At 35.8% G+C, this 19,125-nt stretch overlaps 1 protein-coding gene and 1 pseudogene across 1 annotated transcript in view; one reads left to right on the top strand and one right to left on the bottom strand.

Moving 5' to 3' along the window:
* Positions 1-19,125, bottom strand: part of LRRC40 (leucine rich repeat containing 40) — a 51,153-nt gene that overhangs the window by 16,042 nt on the left and 15,986 nt on the right. The window contains 6 exon segments of the mRNA XM_006167136.2: positions 978-1,086; positions 2,258-2,303; positions 2,419-2,506; positions 9,216-9,388; positions 10,661-10,803; positions 13,915-14,038. Coding sequence (XP_006167198.1) covers positions 978-1,086; positions 2,258-2,303; positions 2,419-2,506; positions 9,216-9,388; positions 10,661-10,803; positions 13,915-14,038 — 683 coding nt within the window.
* On the top strand, positions 5,945-6,365 carry LOC102468604 (histone H2A.Z pseudogene; annotated as a pseudogene).

The following is a 19,125-nucleotide window of genomic DNA, read 5'->3' as shown; positions in this document are numbered from 1 at the left end:
TTTCCCCAATTTAATGTATTTCCATAATATATAAAAATTTGAGGCCAGCCTCTGGCATGGCAGTTGAAGCCACTAGATTCTATATGGCCAACTCTAAGGTTCAAATTTGGTCTCAGCAGCTTGAGAAACACACGGGGCATGTGAATGTGCCCAAAATCCCAAAAGGAGGGACAAACAGAGAAGAAATTGTGGCATGAGCATTCCACATGTGAAGTGCTTTCTTATTTTCCCTCCCTCTCCTTCTCTCTCTCTGGTGAGTGTATATTCCTTGTGGCAAAATTTAAAAAAAAAATTTTTTTAGCCGTTTTTCTCAGTTTATACACTAATGTTTTAATTGTTTCCATTTTAATATATATATGCTATCAGAGTACACTGTTAGCATGATGCATCATTTAAATTACATTCAGATGAGTTAGCAGGGTACAGCCTCTCAAATTGTGCCTACTAGTCAAGGTTTTTCATTAACTCAATGATTCTTATTTACTAACAGACTCCTCCCTAATAAAGAATTCTCTCTGAATGCTGGTGACTGAGTCAGAGAACTTTATTACCAATAACTTGCACTCATTCTTTTTTAAATAATAAAGTATTATTATAAAAACATCACTATTGGGGCCAGCAGGTGGTATAGTGGTTAAGGGTGCTGGACTCCCACATGGCTGACCATGGTTCAAGTCCCAGACCTGGTGGCTTGCTTTCTGACTTTCTCTCTCTCTGGTCAAATTAAAATAAGTACATGAATAAATAAAGTTAAATAAAATATTTTTTTAAAAATCACTATTAATAAAATCACACAAGTAGTGGACATTTAAATTCATTATGCTTTTAATCTGCTTTTATTTCATCATTGTTTTTGCAACTGCTATTATTCTAAGTACGCTCATGAATTCTTCCTCATCAATTATCTTCTTTCCGAAGGATTTTTTCTCAGCAGTCTCCCAGGTGATTGGCAATGTTTAAAAAAATTAATTACATACCTATAGTCTAATATTTTTAATGTGACGATGGCATGTACATTCACTCTGGATTCACTTGGTAGTGTCATAGCAGTCTCAGTAGTGGAGTCACTTTGGCAAGGTCCATCATCTAGCAAAAGAGGTTGCTTTAAAAAACCAATATTAATACTATAAAGTATTTAAGTTCTCGATAATACATAAAAGTAGTGCACGATTTCTAGATATTGCTGACAACATCTTTAGTCATATGCTTTATTTCCAATACCTCAAATCTCAGTCAAAAACATAAATTTAATTAATAGAAAACAAAGTCACTACAGTGAGGCAGAACATTGCAAAATTCTTACTGTTTGAAAAAATTTCTCTTAAATTAGCTTGCACATAGTTGTTCATATGACTACTTCAATTATTAGATCCTTGCTAATATATGCTTTGAATGATTCAACTAAACTATCTCAAAGACCAAAAAAAAAAAAATCACGTTGTTTTCTAAGTATAAATATCTGTACAAACAAAAGAAATATGAACTAAGCCCTGGAAGCTACAAACAAACGTCAGGAACTACCCAGGTACTTTTAAAATGTGACTGAGCAACTGGGGAGAGAAGGAAGAGTGGTAAGGCATCAATAAAATGACCCAGCACAGGTAAGAGGCAGAACAACAAACTGGCTGCTACATGTAGCCACTAAGTTTTGGAGTGGTTTCTTATATAACAATACATTCACACTATTCATTTTTCCTTCCTATTTTAGTGTATGGTATAATGACAAACAAGAAATCACTGGGATGAATTATACTTTTAGTGAAGTAATAGAAATTAAGTTCATAGTATTAGTTTCACTTTTGGTACACGCTGATGCTAAATTAATATATTCTGAAAAGTGCTGTTTTATTTTTCATCAGAATTTAGGAAAGCTGTGCATGGACAGAAAATAGCCGAATACCTGTTAGTATGCTTATCAGTCAACAGAATTCATATATTATATCCTGAGAGTAAATTTTTGCTCCTTTTTCTAAGTAAAAACTACTGAGTGCTTACTGCATCTCAGTTATGACAGTTTCTCACTAGTAGATTTTAATGTAAGTCAAAGATATTAAAGATAGAAAACTGTTCTTGTGAATTTATAGGTGATTCTATAACCTGACCATGTTATATGCTTGTGTAGACTCAGAATTAGTCATAATCGCCAATTAATCTTTCTTTTAAATTCTCTATTTAAAGCACATTTAAGTTCATATACCGTTAGCACTTTGCCACCCTTGATAAATTCTTTCACAATATGGAGAAAATAGAAAAGTACCTTTGATCTTACTTCGTAGATATTTTAGGACTTCTTGGGTTCCTTTCTGAAAGGATTGAAGACAAACACACATTCACTAAGATATATCTTTCAGTTTTACAGATCAGCATGTATGTCTGAATTTCAATTTAAAAACAAAACTGGATTCTAAATATACTTACATTTATAATTTCTCTTCGAATAGTTCTCAAAGGATTTCCTTCTAGGGCTAGGAATTTCAAATGAAGGTTTCCCAATGAAGACGGTAAACTACAAAATATTAAATCAATGTCAGGGAAAACATTAAATGTAAGTATAATCCAATCAAACAGGTCACTATAAAACTACAAAGATGTGGGTCCAACTAGAGCAGCATAAGAAACAAGGCCCTGCTGCACGATGCTGAAACCAGGCACAATACTGAAGCCAGGTGGGAAGGCCCGGAGTTCGGATCCCAGGTCAACTTAAACATATCACGCGTGCCCACAAGCACATCTGTAATTCTAGCTGGCTGAAAAGCTGAGGGGAGAATCATGGCATAGCAAGACTGTCAGGGGTTGGTCTCCGTCTTGCTCTCTCTCATGAAATAAACTTAAAAAAAATCATATTACAAACAATATATCATATAATAGTCTCAAGGAAGGCCCCACAATATAGGCCTAAAATATTTCCCTTCAAGATAAACATTGAATATGTGAAAGAAAATCAAATTTGTTTTCAAATTTGTTATATTGAGATTGCCAAAAAAGAATGTGAACTATAAAACATTCGCTAAATTGTATTCAGTGCCAAAAATTAAATGTTAAAAATATGAATGTAAAGGAATCAGTGACGCAAGATAGCCATTTTCACCGATATTAAATGTTTTGGTTTGGGGGCCAGCAGATGGCACAGTGGTTACGTCACTGGACTCCCACATGGGTGACTGTGGTTCAAGTTCCAGATCTGATGGTTTAAAACTCACACTGGGCGTGTGTGTGTGTGTGTGTGTGTGTGTGTGTGTGTGTGTATGTGTGTGTGCCCAAGATCCTGGGAGAATAGAGAAAAAAGAACTGCAGTGTGGCAAGCCCCCCTGCGGGGTGATTTCTCACTTTCCCTCTCACTATCTCTGTCCTTCTCTCCTGTGAACATATGCACCCTAAGGGAAAAAATCCTTTACAAAAAAAAAGAAGTTTGGATTTCATACTTTAAACAAACAAAATTCTTTCTAAATAAAAAAAGATGACAAAAAGAAAACAGTAATTTGATTATCAAATTTATGTTTTCATTCAAGAAGAAGAATCATGTTATTTTTGCACAGAAAATGTATAAATTTATGTATAATAAATATACATAAACTTACATATTTATATTTATACATAAATATTTAACCTTAATAACCTTAATTAAACATTTGCAAAATGCTAGATATTAGTGAGGGATATCAAAATTCTTTAAATTCTCAGTTGAGCAAAGGAAAAAGATGTGTAAAGCTAACCAAAATATAAGAATTATCTTACGTTGCTAGTGAGATTATAAAATGGTATGGCCACTTTGGAAACATTTCTTTTTAAAGCTAAACATTTACTTACCATATAACTAAGCAAACCCCCCTCTATATCTTTCCCCAAGAGAAAGAAAACAATACCCACAGACACCTGCACATGAGGTTTACAACAGCCAAAAAACCAAGAACAATCTAAACACCCACTAACTAGAGAAGATGAATAGACTGCAAGTGCATCTATGCGACAGTAAAACATTTAGCAATAAGGATAAATGAATTGATACATCTATGAATGAATCACAAAAACCATGCTACATAAAAGTAGCCAGACATAAAAACTATATACTCTATGATTCCACTTTTATGATATTCTAAAGCAGGCAAAACCGCAGTAACAGAGCATACCAGGGGTTGCCAGGGGTTGAGGTTTTAGAAAGGAAATTGACTGCAAAAGTTAAAAGGAAACTTTTTAGGAAGACAGAAATATTCTACATGACCGATGATATGGTAGTAGGAGGAGGTAACTACAAATACCTATGAACATGTGACTGGTTACAGAAAACTGTAATTGCCATGAGAATTTCCTCACGACAATTTTGCTAAGACCATGTATATGTATACCTTAAGCAATTACCTTTGTTTTTGTTTTTGATTATTTCTTTATTGTGGTGTGTAAGATCTTTTGATTCATATCAGTATTTAAGTTTCATTGAGTTTACATCATAGTATCTAAGTCATGTTATATCAGAAGAGTAAACACCAAAGAACTTTGCTTCCTTTGCTTTTGCTGGTAAACAGATTAGTGCATTTTTGGTTCTCCATGGGATAGCTGCATGATGTTAGCTGGAACTATAACCATGTGACTCTATTTGTCAATTAAGTATGGTTTAAGAAGATGTGAACAAATGTCAAATTGACAAGGGGTTATAATTTGTTTTGGATGTCAACTTCAATGGAATAAGGAATACCTAGAAAACACATGGCTCTGGATATATCCATGGAACTGTTTCCAGAAGAGATTAACATGGGAGTCTGAGTAGTCCAGATGTGGAAAATCTACCCTTACTGTGGATGTCATGATTCAGGTCAACAAAGAGCTCCAGGGAAAAATAAATACAGAAAACAAATGTGCCCCTTTGACACAGAACAAGATAGCCACCTTCTGTTATTTTGGACATCAAACTCAAGACTTACCTGCCTTTGGACTCCTGGATTTATATCAACAGTCACCCTCAGACAGGGAGTTACATCAGCTTTCTGCCTAAGGTTGTTACATCATCAGCTTCCCTGACTTTAAGGCTTCTACATTTAGACTGAGCCATACTACCAGAATCCCAGTCTCCAGGTTACCGGTGCCTACTGTGGGACTTCATTGCTACCTTATTGTGTGAGCTGATTCTCTCAATAAATCTCTTAGGTATACATATATATGTGTGTTCTATTGGTTCTTTCTCCCTAGAGTACTATATGTAATACAAATCTTGGTGATGATGTTACACAAACACAAGTCTGCCAAAAATATCAAGTTGTATGTCTGAATTGTTGAATTTTACTATATGGAAGTTACAATCAAGAAACAGGTATGATACAGCTAATAAGTCGCATAGTGGTTGGGATGCTGGACTCACATGGCTGACCACGGTTCAAGCCCCAAATTTAGCAGCTTGCTTTATCACTTTCTCTCTTGCTCTGGTAAGTGTATATGCCCTACTACAAATTTTAAAAATAACAACAATAAATAAAATTAAATAATTCTTATAAAAAAAGAAATAAGTATAAAATACAAAAAATGAGACAAATGCTAAGCAAATAAAGTTGCTATGAGAGAGAAAAATTGGCAGGAAGTACGGAAGGGGGAGAAAACTGTTATGAAGTTTGTCCTCATCTCAATAAATTGTGATTCCTATAAATCCTTTAAGAAAACCTAGATGTGAGCTTAAAAATAATAATGGGATTCTATTTGGCAGCAAGGCAAGGAAAAGGGCATTCTAGGATATAGGAACAAAAGGAAGAAAGTGTTGTTATATTTATTTCAACAGTCAGAGAGCAAGATACTTATAAAACTGAAAGATGATAAAAAATTAATAATATCTGATCGTAGGATACTCTATTTTGCTTAAAAGTCTACTTTATCGGCAGTATGAATCACGGTGCGACGAAGGAGTAGCTGGTGGCATCTCACTTTGTGTCTGACTAGCCCTTTTTCTGCCTTGCTTGTGTGAACTTCAGCAGAATTCGAAATTGCTGGCGGTAAGGCTGGGAAGGACTCCGGAAAGGCCAAGACAAAGGCGATTTCCCGCTCGCAGAGGGCCGGCTTGCAGTTCCTGGTGGGCCGTATTCATCGACACCTGAAATCTAGGACTACCAGCCATGGACATGTGGGCGCGACTGCTGCTGTGTACAGCGCTGTGATCCTGGAGTACCTCACCGCAGAGGTACTTGAACTGGCAGGAAATGCATCAAAAGAGTTCAAGGTAAAGCGTATTACTCCTCGCCACTTGCAACTTGCTATTCGTGGAGATGAGGAACTGGACTCTCTCATCAAGGCTACAAATTGCTGCTGGTGGCGTTATTCCACTAATCCACAAATCTCTGATTGGGAAGAAAGGGCAACAGAAGACTATCTAAAGGATGACTGGATTCCTTATTATCTCAGGACTCTAAATAGTCTAACAGCTGTCCAGTGTTGGTGGTTCCAGTGGACTGTATCTCTGTGAGAAACACAATTTTGCCTTTTTGTATTTCTATTTGAGCAAGTTGGAAGTTTAATTAGCTTTCCAACCAACCAAATTTCTGCATTCGAGTCTTAACCATATTTAAGTGTTACTGTGGCTTCAAAGAAGCTATTGATTCCGAAGTAGTGGGTTTTGCTTGAGTTGACTTTTTAAAAAACTGTTTGGATTTTAATTGCGATGCAGAAGTTATAGTAACAAACATTGGGTTTTGTACAGACATTATATACACCCTGGTGGATAAGCTCAATAAAGGTCATATCCCACCCCACCCCCCCCAAAAAAAGTCGACTTTATCTTACAAGACAGTGGTTGCCAATTGCTGGATGGAAAAACAGATACATCAAAATCTGCTAGGAATTGTTTGAAAGTATATGCATGAAACAAACTCTAGGGTCTTATTATTCAAGATTCTGATTTATTGATGCCTCTTTTGTTCAAATGATTCTGAAACAGTTACTCCTGAAGTTCTGTAAGCAAAAGAATGACCTGATAATTTCCATTTTATGAAAGTACCTCTGCAACTGAGAGGAGTTACATTTTAGCTATCAGAAATTTTGGAAAGATGTGAAATGATCAGAACTGTCATTAACATCTAGAAAGTATAGAGTCAAGGGGAACAAGAAAGCGAGTAATTTCTAGATACCATTATTTCATAGGCCCTTTCCTAAAGAAAGAGGGACACATATATCAGAAATACTTGCACTTCTTAAATTCTGGGTTTAGCTTTTGTTTTACATGTTTGTTCTCATGCAATAGGATTTATAACTGCCATGGAGGCTGAGCTTGGGTGGCACAAGCAGTGATCCTGGCTGGCTAGAAAACTGGAGGGAAAATCACAGCATGCAAAGGGAGGGAGGAGGACAGAAAGAGAGAGATCGCCAGAGACATTCAGGTCACTTATTCTGTAACATCTGAATGAAAAAGGTAATTGCTAGTCAAGTGTTCCAATCTGTGGTTAAGAAGTACCTACCACACACCATATGTACATTTTAGAAATAATTCTGATTTGTAAAAATATTTATTAAACTTAATACAGAGAAGAAAACCTGCTCTGTTTAACTTTTCTCCTTTTATCAATAGCACCCAATCTTTCTGGCATCTGAACTCAAAACCACAGACATCTAATTGGTTAAAATCCTTGGCAAATCTGAGTCTTATATTTGTATCGATAAAATAATTCCATCTCTAAATATTATGATGCTACACCTTTCTGTGATTTTTTCTTTTTGGCTCATTATCCTTCTCTATATCTCCAATACAACAATCAGCTGCTAAATACTTCTAATTCTAATTTAGCATGCCTCTCCTATCTGTCTTCTTTTTGCCAATTCTCATTGCCACTACAGTTTAGATCCTAACACATGAGAGAGAAATCTATACAGCTGTCAATATAATGAAATGAATATAGCAAGGACACCTTAATGACATATATATATATTTGCTATAGGGCGCATGCGCTCGCCAGACAGAGACACAGAAAGTGAGAAATCACCCCCCAGGGGGGATGGTCATGCTGCAATCCCTTCTCCTCCATTCTCCTCTGGGGATCTTGGGCACACACGCACACGCGCCCAGCATGAGTTTAAGCTGCTGGGTCTGGGACTCGAACTGCAGTCAACTACGTGGGAGTCCAGCAACATAGCCATTACCATTACACTAACTGCTGGTCCCAACATATATTTTCATATTAACCTAATAAAGGTTTATCTAGATTTCTACCCACAAAACTACTCCTATCCTATATGTCCAACCACTACTACCAATTTATTTTTCTAATGAAATATGATCAATTTGCTTCTGTTCATAATTTTTCAGTAGTACCTCTCTACTTGCACTGTATTTACAATTCTTAAAGCTTTGTTCTGTTCCCTCCTGCCAAATAGATCATTCACACTATCTCATATGTGCACATCAAAATCCTAGGGTTTGTTTTGTTTTGTTTTAGTTGAGAGATTTTTGCAAAAAGGCATGTGTGTTCACCGGAGAGAGAGAGAAATCCTCCCTCCCCCCCAGAGGGGATGGCCACACTGCAATCACTTCCCCTTCACTCTCCTCTCAAAATTTTGTGCACGCACGATATGTGCCCAGTGTGAGTTTTAAGCTGCCAGGTCCGGGACTAAAACCACGGTTGACTATGTGGGAGTCCAGCAATGTAACCATTACACCATCTACTGGTCCCCAAATTCTAATTATTCTTTAAAGATCACACAGTCGGCTAGATGAGCCATGACCTTAAAACTCGATGTATTCTTAAATTTTGTGTTCTAGCCAATTAACTTGACTCATCCTAATCCCTGTCCTGAAGCCCCTCTATAAAAGTTACTTCTATGAAGGTTGCCCTCATGCTTCTCAATAAACTGTGATTCCCATAAATCCTTTAGGTGCCCAAAGCATTTTATCTCTTATGACTTTATACTCCTTGGACAAATTTAACAAATATTTATCAGGCATCTCCTATGTGCTGAGGTACTGATACAGGAGTGGAGACAGAACAGTGAAAAAAATTGACAAAACTCTAGCATTTCCAGAGTTTAGTTCTAATGAGTTAGAGTAATTTGTAAATACATCTATCAGTGTACTCAGCTCATTGCCAAGGACAAATCTAATTAATCTTCATTTCTCTGCATAACAAAGCTGCTCAAAAATTAGTAGATTTGATTAAAAAAAAGCCAGATCTCATGCTTCTTATAAATACGTTTTAATTTATGAATTATAACCAAACACAGATACAATTTCTATCATTTGACTTTAAACTTACCTACTAAGATCGTTGTTACTTAGGTCAAGTCTTTCCAAAGACTGTAGTAGTGTAATTTCATCTGGAACAGATTTTAACTTGTTATCTCTCAGGTCTAGCACAAGGATAGAATTCAGATGCCTAAGATGTTCTGCCCCTAAAATTTCAATCTGGTTTTCACCTACATGTAGTTCCTACAAAACCAAAGAAAAATTATGTAAATTTCTGTATTCTATTTTATACTAGGTCAATGAAAATAAAATTGTAGATACTCAAGTTCAAATACTTGAAACATGCACAGAAAGAATACAACTTTCTAATTTTTAAGGGGCTTAATTATTTAATTATATCTAATTTATCTTACATCTAAATAAAAATGTCAAGGAAAAAATTTTCAGGGATGTTCTGAAACTCTTCAGCTATTAATGTGTAAAATATATATATATGAAGGAAAGCACAGCAAATTTGGAAGACCATGTTAGACACATGAAGCCTAAAGGAAAGTAGTTCATTTTAAACAGACTTAATTATGATCAGGTAAATATAAGAGGCGGTAACTTAATGAATTAGGCACGTATTCCTTACTGGTATTCCAGGTTTCCTATAACATGGCCCCGACTTATGCGTTAGTCTCATTGTCTACTACTCCAATTACAAACTACTTACCTAATGAAATAGAAAAATCCCTGTTTTGGGAACCAGCAGTTAGCATAATGGCTATGTCGCTGGACTCCCACGTAGTCGACCGTGGTTCGCGTCCTGGACCCGGTGGCTTAAAACTCACGCCGGGCGCATGTGCGTGCGTGCCCAAGATCCCGAGAGGAGAATGGAGGAGAAGGGATTGCGGCGTGACCATCCCCCCTGGGGGGTGATTTCTTGCTTTCTGTCTCTCGGTCTCTCTCTGTCTGTCTGGCGAACGCACGCCCCCTATAGAGAAAACCTCTCAAAAAAAAAAAAAAAAAAAAAGAAAAGAAAAATCCCTGTTTTTAAAATTATTTCTTTTAAAAAATTACTACTAGGCCAGCTGGTAGCACAGTATTAAGGAGGTTGGATCCATTATGGCCGACAGCGCAGGTCGAGTCTGGACCAGTGGCTTAAAAGACATGTGGGGCATAGATGAATGCATGCCCAAAATCCTGAGGGAGAATGGAGGAGAAGGGACTGCAAGCATGGCCATTCTCCCTAGGAAAGGGTATTTTCTCCCTCTCTCTGTTTCTTTCTCTCTTTGTCTTGCTGGTGAGCGCATGTGCCCTACAGCAAATTTTTTTAAAAATTACCATTATTAACAATACCACTAGTGTCCTTAGTCACATTAAAATTTTGAAAAATAGTAACATAGGAAATCATACTACTTATAACTACTATGTATCCCAACACAAAACAAGACAAGCTCCTTTTAATAAAACTTATTTTCATAATTAACTTTTGGAACATATACAGTTAATTAACAATCAGCTAAATAATACCTTCAGTTGTTTACAAGAAGGAAATTCTGGTAGAAAATGCAATTTATTCCTTCGCAAATAGAGTAATTCTAATGATTCCATGCCAGCCAATTCAGGGGGTATGTTTTCCAAGAGATTTGAATTGCAATCCAAATGTTTTAACCCTATAATATACATTTAGTATAAGCAAAAATATTCGAAAGAGACAAAGAATTAGTTTATGACTGTCAACAACTACAAAGAATGTGTCAGAAATCACTGAAAATTTATGATCTGTACCATTGTATACCACTATGATAACCTAGAATATCCAAATAACACTGAATAAATTGATGTAAATTAACTTTTTATATTTAACTAGAGAAATAATTATATTACACTAATATTTTTAAATAGCCCAGGTCACATTTGTAATAGAATTAAAAAACAAAGTTCTCTAGTATTCTGATAAAGTAACTCTAAGATATAAAAACTATCATATACTATTACTATTTTCCTTAACCATGATGTATCTGTAAAAAGAAAAGCCTTAATATAATTAGAGACATATAAACACACATATATACTGGCTATAAAAATGGATGGCAAGTAACTCTGGCTTAGACACATCTGTTTTTAGGCAGGTGACTTTTCATCAAAAAGCCTTAGTTTTCATCAAAGAGCCTTAGCCTCTATCTCTCTCCCCATTTTCTTTCCTTCCTTTATTCTTCTATACAGTTATGTGGTTTTACTAACCACAGCTAACACTTTTGATAATACAGAAAAGAAGAAAACATCTAAGAGACATCCTCCTGGACCTTTCTTAAAGGAAGAATTCAAAACAAAAGGTGAAAAAAAAAAAAAGGTATTCCTAACCTTAAAACTTCAATAAGCAGTTTTTTCCCTAATCCATATTACAGATTATTCCATCTATCACCGCCACTATACAGTCTCAAAAAAAAAAAAAAAATCACTCAACCCACCCATTTGGATAAGCAATACTCATTTCACAAATTATTTTCCCTTGGTGTGAGCCTGTCCAATTTAATATAATTTTAAGACTAGGTTGACACATTGTCTTAGACTGCTTTACTTTTATTATATAAAAAGGTGATTGCTTCTCTTCTTTTCTTTAAATCTATTTCTTTCATTCATGAAAGTGACAGACAGAAAGACAGTCACCCTCAACAGGGATTCACGACACGATCTGCCCCCAGTCTTCCTAACTAACCAGCACCATGGGCACACACACTCAGCATGTAGAGGTTGACGAGGGAACTGAACTCAAGATCTATATAGACCTAGTATCGAGCAGGGTACTACCACTGCACCACTGAGTCAGCCCCTGACTGCTTTTCAAAACAAATACAGTTGCACTACTTTTAACTAATGATAATTTATGTTACCTGACTAGTCTTGAGGGAAAAAGTCACAATCTGATCCACCCCAATCCAATAAACTATACCAAAAAAAAGTTTCTTGTAAAGTTAGAGACCATAGTTTTCACAAATGTTTACATCTAAGAACACTGACTGAAAACATCAGCGGTATGTAACAGAAAGAACAAGGGGGATAGAAGAGAATTCAAGCCTTAGTTCTATAATTTACAATATGATTTCTAAGTCTAGATTTGTCAGTCTTTAAAATGTAAAAGATATGCATTCATCTATCTCATAGAACTGTTGTGATAGGAAAATAACATAAATAAAAGTATTCTGAGTTACACAGGACCATACAAATATAAGATACTATTCTTGAGATCTGGTCATTAATAGTCAAGTACATCACCTAACTGGTGCTATCTTAAAAGTATCACTGTGATGGCTAAAGAACAAAAAGCATCTTATCATTATTTATACAGGATTTTAGAAAACTTGGCTATAAATCCAAAATATTTTTCTGTTGACTTGTATGTTCCTATCCCTTAAGATATTTCCACCCAATTTATGAAAAATAAACCCATATTCTTTATATCCTCATGCCAGACATCATATTTTATATTCATCTCTCCTTCCAAACACCTTTTTTGAAAAATGCTAAACATAGGACCAGAAGACGAAGAATACTGATGTCACTGGACTCCCACATAGTTGACCACGGCTCGAGTTCCAGACCTGGTGGCTTTAAACTCACACCAGGTGCATGTGTGTGCATGTCCAAAATCCCAAGAGAAGAATGGAGGCGAAGGGATTGCCTCCGGGGAGGAGAGAGGGGTAATTTCTCACTTTCTGTTTGTCTCTCTGTCTCTTTAGCGAATACACCCTATAGCAAAAAAAAAAAAAAAAAAAAAAACAAAAAAAAAAACTCTCTCTAAAAAAAAAAGAAAAAGAAAAAGAAAAATGACAAATACAAGCAGGACCTTAACTACTCCTATCCCAGTAAAAGCTCTCCCAAATGACAATTTGACTTATGGCAGATTTCATTTATGCTCTGGAACTTTAAATGACAAATAACTACTAATTTACAGTAAAACAGCGTAATTTTACAAATTCACCTCAAAATCATCTGCAATCAACCATAAGAAATCACTTCTATGACTTCCTCCACAAAAGAGAGGTTTAAAAAGCTAAAGAAAGCTTGCATATCTTTAATAATTAAAAAAAAAAAAGACCATGGTCTACAGCTGACACAAGGTAAATATCATCAAAGAAATAACAAAACTTTGACTTTACACATACACACACGCATACACACACACACACACACACACACACAAATCATTACAATGATTTGGGACTCTAAAATGTACCTTAATTTTTTTATCCTTTTATATCAGTTCTATATTTTAAATATGATAGTTCAATAGTAAACATTAGTAGAACCTGTAAATTTTCTAACTGTTGCTTTTTTAAAAAAGGACTGATAATCTAGACCCTCATGCAAAACAAGACTCTCCCATAACATTTACTACTTAGGGACCAAGAGAAGACTGCAGCTATAATATAACAAATATCACAGATGAATTCACCTGTGAGAGAGGAATGGTCTTGGTGAATGTTCAGTGAATGAATGAAGAAATAACGTAGCTCAAAACCGAAATTAATTTTAACAATTCATAATCTCATTTTCTTTTTCTTTCTTTTGATATGCCTAAGCATATTTTGGGTTTAACTCTTTAGGAGGCAGATGCTAGACAATAATAGTCTGTAGAAGATATGAGTAGTTGTGACAAAAATTACCACCATAAAAATGTTTTACTTTATTTCTCTGCAACTATATTAAAATTGTTTTTCGAAATGCAAGTTGCACCAACTTCAAATTTATGTGTGTTTTTTTTTTAAATAGGGAAAGTTTACTTTTCATTCTACTTATTTCTGTTGGCAAACTCCTCAGTTGATTACTGGAAAGATTGAGTCGCACCAGGCTGGATAGAGAAGAAAATCTATCAGGAACAGTTGTAAGACGATTGTTCGAAAGATCCTTTAAAAAAAAAAAGGAAAGACAGAATGAATGAGTAAATAGGTAACTGGGCGTGGTGGCACCTGCCCTATAGTAAATGAGTAATTAAATGAATAAATAAATAATCCCTACAGGAGATTTCAAAATTGTGAGGGAATTACAACATAAAAAAGATTGAGACTACAAAAGTGATAGATTCTGTAACCTTCATTCAGACAATTTCAACTGATCAGCATTTCAATGTTCTTTTTTAACATCTGCAGGTTTGCTGTCTATCAATGTTGCAGATGAGAATTAAAGGTTTCTGTTAGGACTGACCTCATAGCCTAGTGGTTAAGGGAGCTATATCCTGCATGGCTGACTGTGGCTCAAATCCTGATCCCTGTGGTTTGGAACACGTGCCAGGCACTTGTGCGTAGGTGCCTCAAATCTCCACATGATGGAGAAATAGAGAAGAAGGGATTGAGGTGTGACTGTGTGCAGTGGGGAGATGCTTTCTACCTCTCTCTGTGGGCAAACACATGAGCCCTATAGCAATTTTTTAAAAAGGGACGATTTCTATTAAAATAAAGTCAGGGTATATCACACATGATGCGTTCAATGCATTAATCACTCATTCATCTAATATGTATTAGCTACCTATAATAAATTAGATCCATTGTTGGCTAGCTGTAATATAATATGAAAAACATCTTTGGACGGAAGAAAAAGTCTTTAAATAAAGGTGAAAAATTGATCATTTAGGAAAAAAATAATCTCTCTCGTTTCTTCTGCTGATCATCAAGACTGCTTTGACTAAAATTAGAGGTCTACTCTCTACCTACACTCACTCAAGCTTGAGTAATTAATCTTTATTGCTTAATGTTTCTTTAGACAGATTTTTGCTATGCAACTTGTGCGCTTGCTGAAGAGACAGAGAGAGGCAGAGAGACAGAAAATGAGAAACCCCAGGGGGGATGGCCACACCACAATCTCTTCTTCTCCATTCTCCTCTTGGGATCTTGAGCACACACACACACATGCTGCCAATGATGTAACCATTTTGCCATCTGTTGGTCCCAATTTAATGTTTCTTTAAATGTTTGTTTCTATTTTTTCCATTATACAGTTATGAGAGAATTTTTAAAAATTTCCTTTAAAAGACAATATTTTTCCTTTAAAAGGAAATTTTTCTTTTAAAATTTTTTCTTATAACACTAAAATTAAAGTACTTCACTTCCAGACCCAAGAAATACAAAGGACTCCTAATAGAATCAACCCAAGAAGATTTCTCCAAGGCATATCATGGCCAGATTGGTCAAACCTACAAAGACAAGATACTAAAGCTGGCAAGAAAGAAATGTCAGGTTACTTATAAAGGTTATCCAGCCAGGCTAGCCTCAGATCTCTCATTAGACTAAAATTAAAGTACTTCACTTCCAGACCCAAGAAATACAAAGGACTCCTAATAGAATCAACCCAAGAAGATTTCTCCAAGGCATATCATGGCCAGATTGGTCAAACCTACAAAGACAAGATACTAAAGCTGGCAAGAAAGAAATGTCAGGTTACTTATAAAGGTTATCCAGCCAGGCTAGCCTCAGATCTCTCATTAGACACAATGTGAGCAAGGAAAGAAAGGGAACATATATTCAAAGTGTTAAGTGAAAAACAGTTTCAACCAAATATATTATACCTGGCAAGATTATCCTACATATGAAAGAAAGGATAAAAACATTCTCAGATAAACAAGACCTGAAAGAATTTGCTAGTAGCAGACCCACTCTTCAAGAAGTACTGAAAGGAGTGCTCAACCAAGAAAACTAAAGATACATACGGAAATAAGAGAACAAAAGGCAATCAAGAAAATGACCAATTGAATGCTAGGGACAAGAAATATCAATAACAATCTTGAATGTTAACTCCCAGGATTTAAACGGAAAGATTGGTCCACAGTAACTGCACATTCAACTGAAGAGAGTTTGAACATAAGACTGAACTAGCGAAATAGAATTTTATGACTTTTGAGTAAAACATTACTGATTTTTTTTTAACTATGCTTTGTTTTCCCAATTTAAACATTTTACTTTCTTTTGAGTTGTTGATAGGTTCAGCAATCTGTTAAAATATTTTTCTTGTTTGTTTCTTTAAATGGAAATATATATTTTTCTTCCTTCCTAACCCCTTTTGAATTGGAAATATTTGGGAGTATTCTTATTTTGTGGCAGAAAGGTTATTTGCATAGGTTAAATAATACTTGTTGCATTGAATCAGAAATTGGAAATACTCATTATTAGATAGGGCTTTGACTGGAATGTCATATCTGATGATCAATCAGAAAGCTATGAAACTAAGGTAGATCTCAAGTAAGCCAACAGAAGCTCTTAGAAAGATGGCCTGGCAACATAGATAGTACTGCCTGGCAGAGAGGATTACAGAAGATATATGAAAGAATTTATAACATAAAATAACCTGGACTTTTCCAGCCCAGCAGAGATTGCAGAAGAGCAACTACATCAGAGGATTATCCTGAGAGAGACTTTGAAGGAAGGAAAAAGAGATTGATTTTTGCTAGCGCAGTCCTGGATCCAGAGGCTTCAAACTCAACACTAGGCATAGATGTGTGCATGTTCAAGATCCCGGGCATTTGAGCTGTGAACAATCCGTTCCAGGGGCTAGAACAACTGCAGATTTTCTGCTTAGAGTTCATCCTCCAGATCCCAATCTAGAGTGGAAAGTCAAAGTACAGGCTCTTTGAGAAGCCATCTGTATTTGAGCTGGAGAAAAACAAAACTGCAGAAATGACAAATCACCTCCTTCTGCAAGCCTCTGAATGCTGAGATTGAACTTGAAGAAATTAGGAAGAAAAGTATAATCCATCAGATGACCAGAAGTCACTGCTGAGGCACAAGAAATAAAAGAAACCAAGAAAATCTCTCTCCCTCAAGGGAAAAGAACAACACCTCATCATCCACAGGCAGTACAATGGAACTCATGGAAATGTCTGCTAAAGAATTCAGGATATTCATAGTGACAAAGCTAACAGAGAGCCAAGAGGAAAGAGACAATGGACTCCAGAAGATGCAAGAGCAAAGAGATAATGAATTCCAGGAGGTGAGGAAGTTCTTGCATGATCTGAAAGAGGAAATACACAAAAAAGAATTAAACAGAACTATTAGAGATGAAGGCTATAATATAGAAAATTAAAACCTCCCTTGAAAGTATTAAAAGCAGATTAGATCATGCAGAAGACCAAATCTTAGATGTAGAAGACAGAATCTATGGCCTAGAAAAATTCACTGCAAAGACTGAGAAAGTAAAAAAAAAAATGAAAATAATATACAAGAAGTTCTAGAAACCATTAAACATCCAAACATCTGGACAATCAGTATCCCAGAAGGTGAAGAAACTAGTAAGGCCATTGATCATCTATACTATGAAATCCTGGAAGAAAACTTTCCAATCCTAGAGAGGCATTCAAAGATCTAGACCTAAGAAATCTATAGGACCCCACATAGAATCAACCCAAGATATTCTCTAAGGCATAACATAGCAGATTGGCCAAAACCACAGACAAAGACAAGATACTGATATTGGCAAAAGAGAATTATCAGGTTACTTACAAAGGATATCCCATCAGACCAACTTTGGACCTCTCATTGGAAACAATGTGAGCAAGGTAAGAATGGGAAAATATATTCAAAGTGTTAAGTGAAAAACAATTTCAACCAATAATTCTTTAACTGGCAAGATTATCCTTTAAATGAGAAGAAAAAGCAGAAACATTCTCAGATAAACAAAACCTGAAAGAATTTACCAATACCAGACCAGCTCTCCAAGAAGTTCTGAATGCAGTGCTTTTCCAAGAAAACTAAAGACAGGTACACAGAAATAAGATTAAAAAAAAAACAATGAAGAAAATGGCCAACTTAATGGTAGGGACAAATCCAGAGTTGAATGTTAACTTCCAGAATTTACGACAGAAGAGAGATTAATTACATGAGATTGAACTGGTGAAATAGAATTTTAGGACTTTTGACTAAAACATTACTGGTTTTCTTCTATGCTTTGTTTTCCAGATTTAAGGATTTTTGTCTTCTATTGAGCTGTTGATAGGTTCATCTACCTACTATTTGAACAGAATTCTAACCTTTTTCCTGGCTTTTAGTCTTAAGCAAATTTCTCTTAACATTGTTTTAGTTTGATTTATTAAGACTAAAACTGCTTTTCTTGACATTAAAAATATATAAATATATACCTATTTAATGATAGCAGTAAGCTATATAGCCTCAGCTAGGTGCTAATTTATAGTATATTCATCCTACTTACTGAGTTTTATGCCTAAAGTCAGACATGTTCACAGATACGTGTATATTAGCTGAATTTACTATTGAAAGTATTCAGATTAAGATATTTTGTGAATCAATAAAATGTGGGGGGGAGGGAAGGGCATAGAAAACTGTAGATACCAGAGACAGAGTGGGAGGAAGATGGGTAATGGCAGAGGGAGAGAAGTAGGGAATCAAGGGGGGGGGGGGTAGAGGGTAAAATAAAAATATATAAGAAATAAGAAATGGAAAATTATTTGCTGATAACATGTATGGTAATATCCTTGATTAAGCCAATATACATGTATTCTAGATGGGAAATACCATTTTATATGCTGTGATAATGTACAGTGAATGAATGTAAAATAAATTAAAAAAAAAAAAAAGAAATGTCAGAGGAACTGGCCCCCAATCTCTGTCAGGATTTTTGTCCCTACAGTTTAATATTTTCATTTGCAACAACCAGAATTGAATTTTTCTGAATTACTTATTGAGGAATTGGAAGAAGGTAGTGATAACTCAAGTGAAAATCACCATGATGGGGAACCAGCAGTTAGCGTAATGGCTATGTCGCTGGACTCCCACGTAGTCGACCGTGGTTCGTGTCCCGGACCCAGTGTCTTAAAACTCACGCCGGGCGCGTGTGCGTGCATGCCCAAGATCCCAAGAGCAGAATGGAGAAGAAGGGATTGCGGTGTGACCATCCCCCCTGGTGGGTGATTTCTCACTTTCTGCCTCTATGTCTCTCTCTGTCTGTCTGGCGAACACACGCGCCCTATAGTGAAAATCTCTCTCCCCCCC

Source organism: Tupaia chinensis, unplaced genomic scaffold (assembly GCF_000334495.1).
Source record: "Tupaia chinensis unplaced genomic scaffold, TupChi_1.0 Scaffold144529_1, whole genome shotgun sequence".
Taxonomy (NCBI): Eukaryota; Metazoa; Chordata; class Mammalia; order Scandentia; family Tupaiidae; genus Tupaia; species Tupaia belangeri.
Note: the sequence above shows the minus strand (reverse complement) of the source record. Positions and strands in the feature narration are given on the sequence as shown.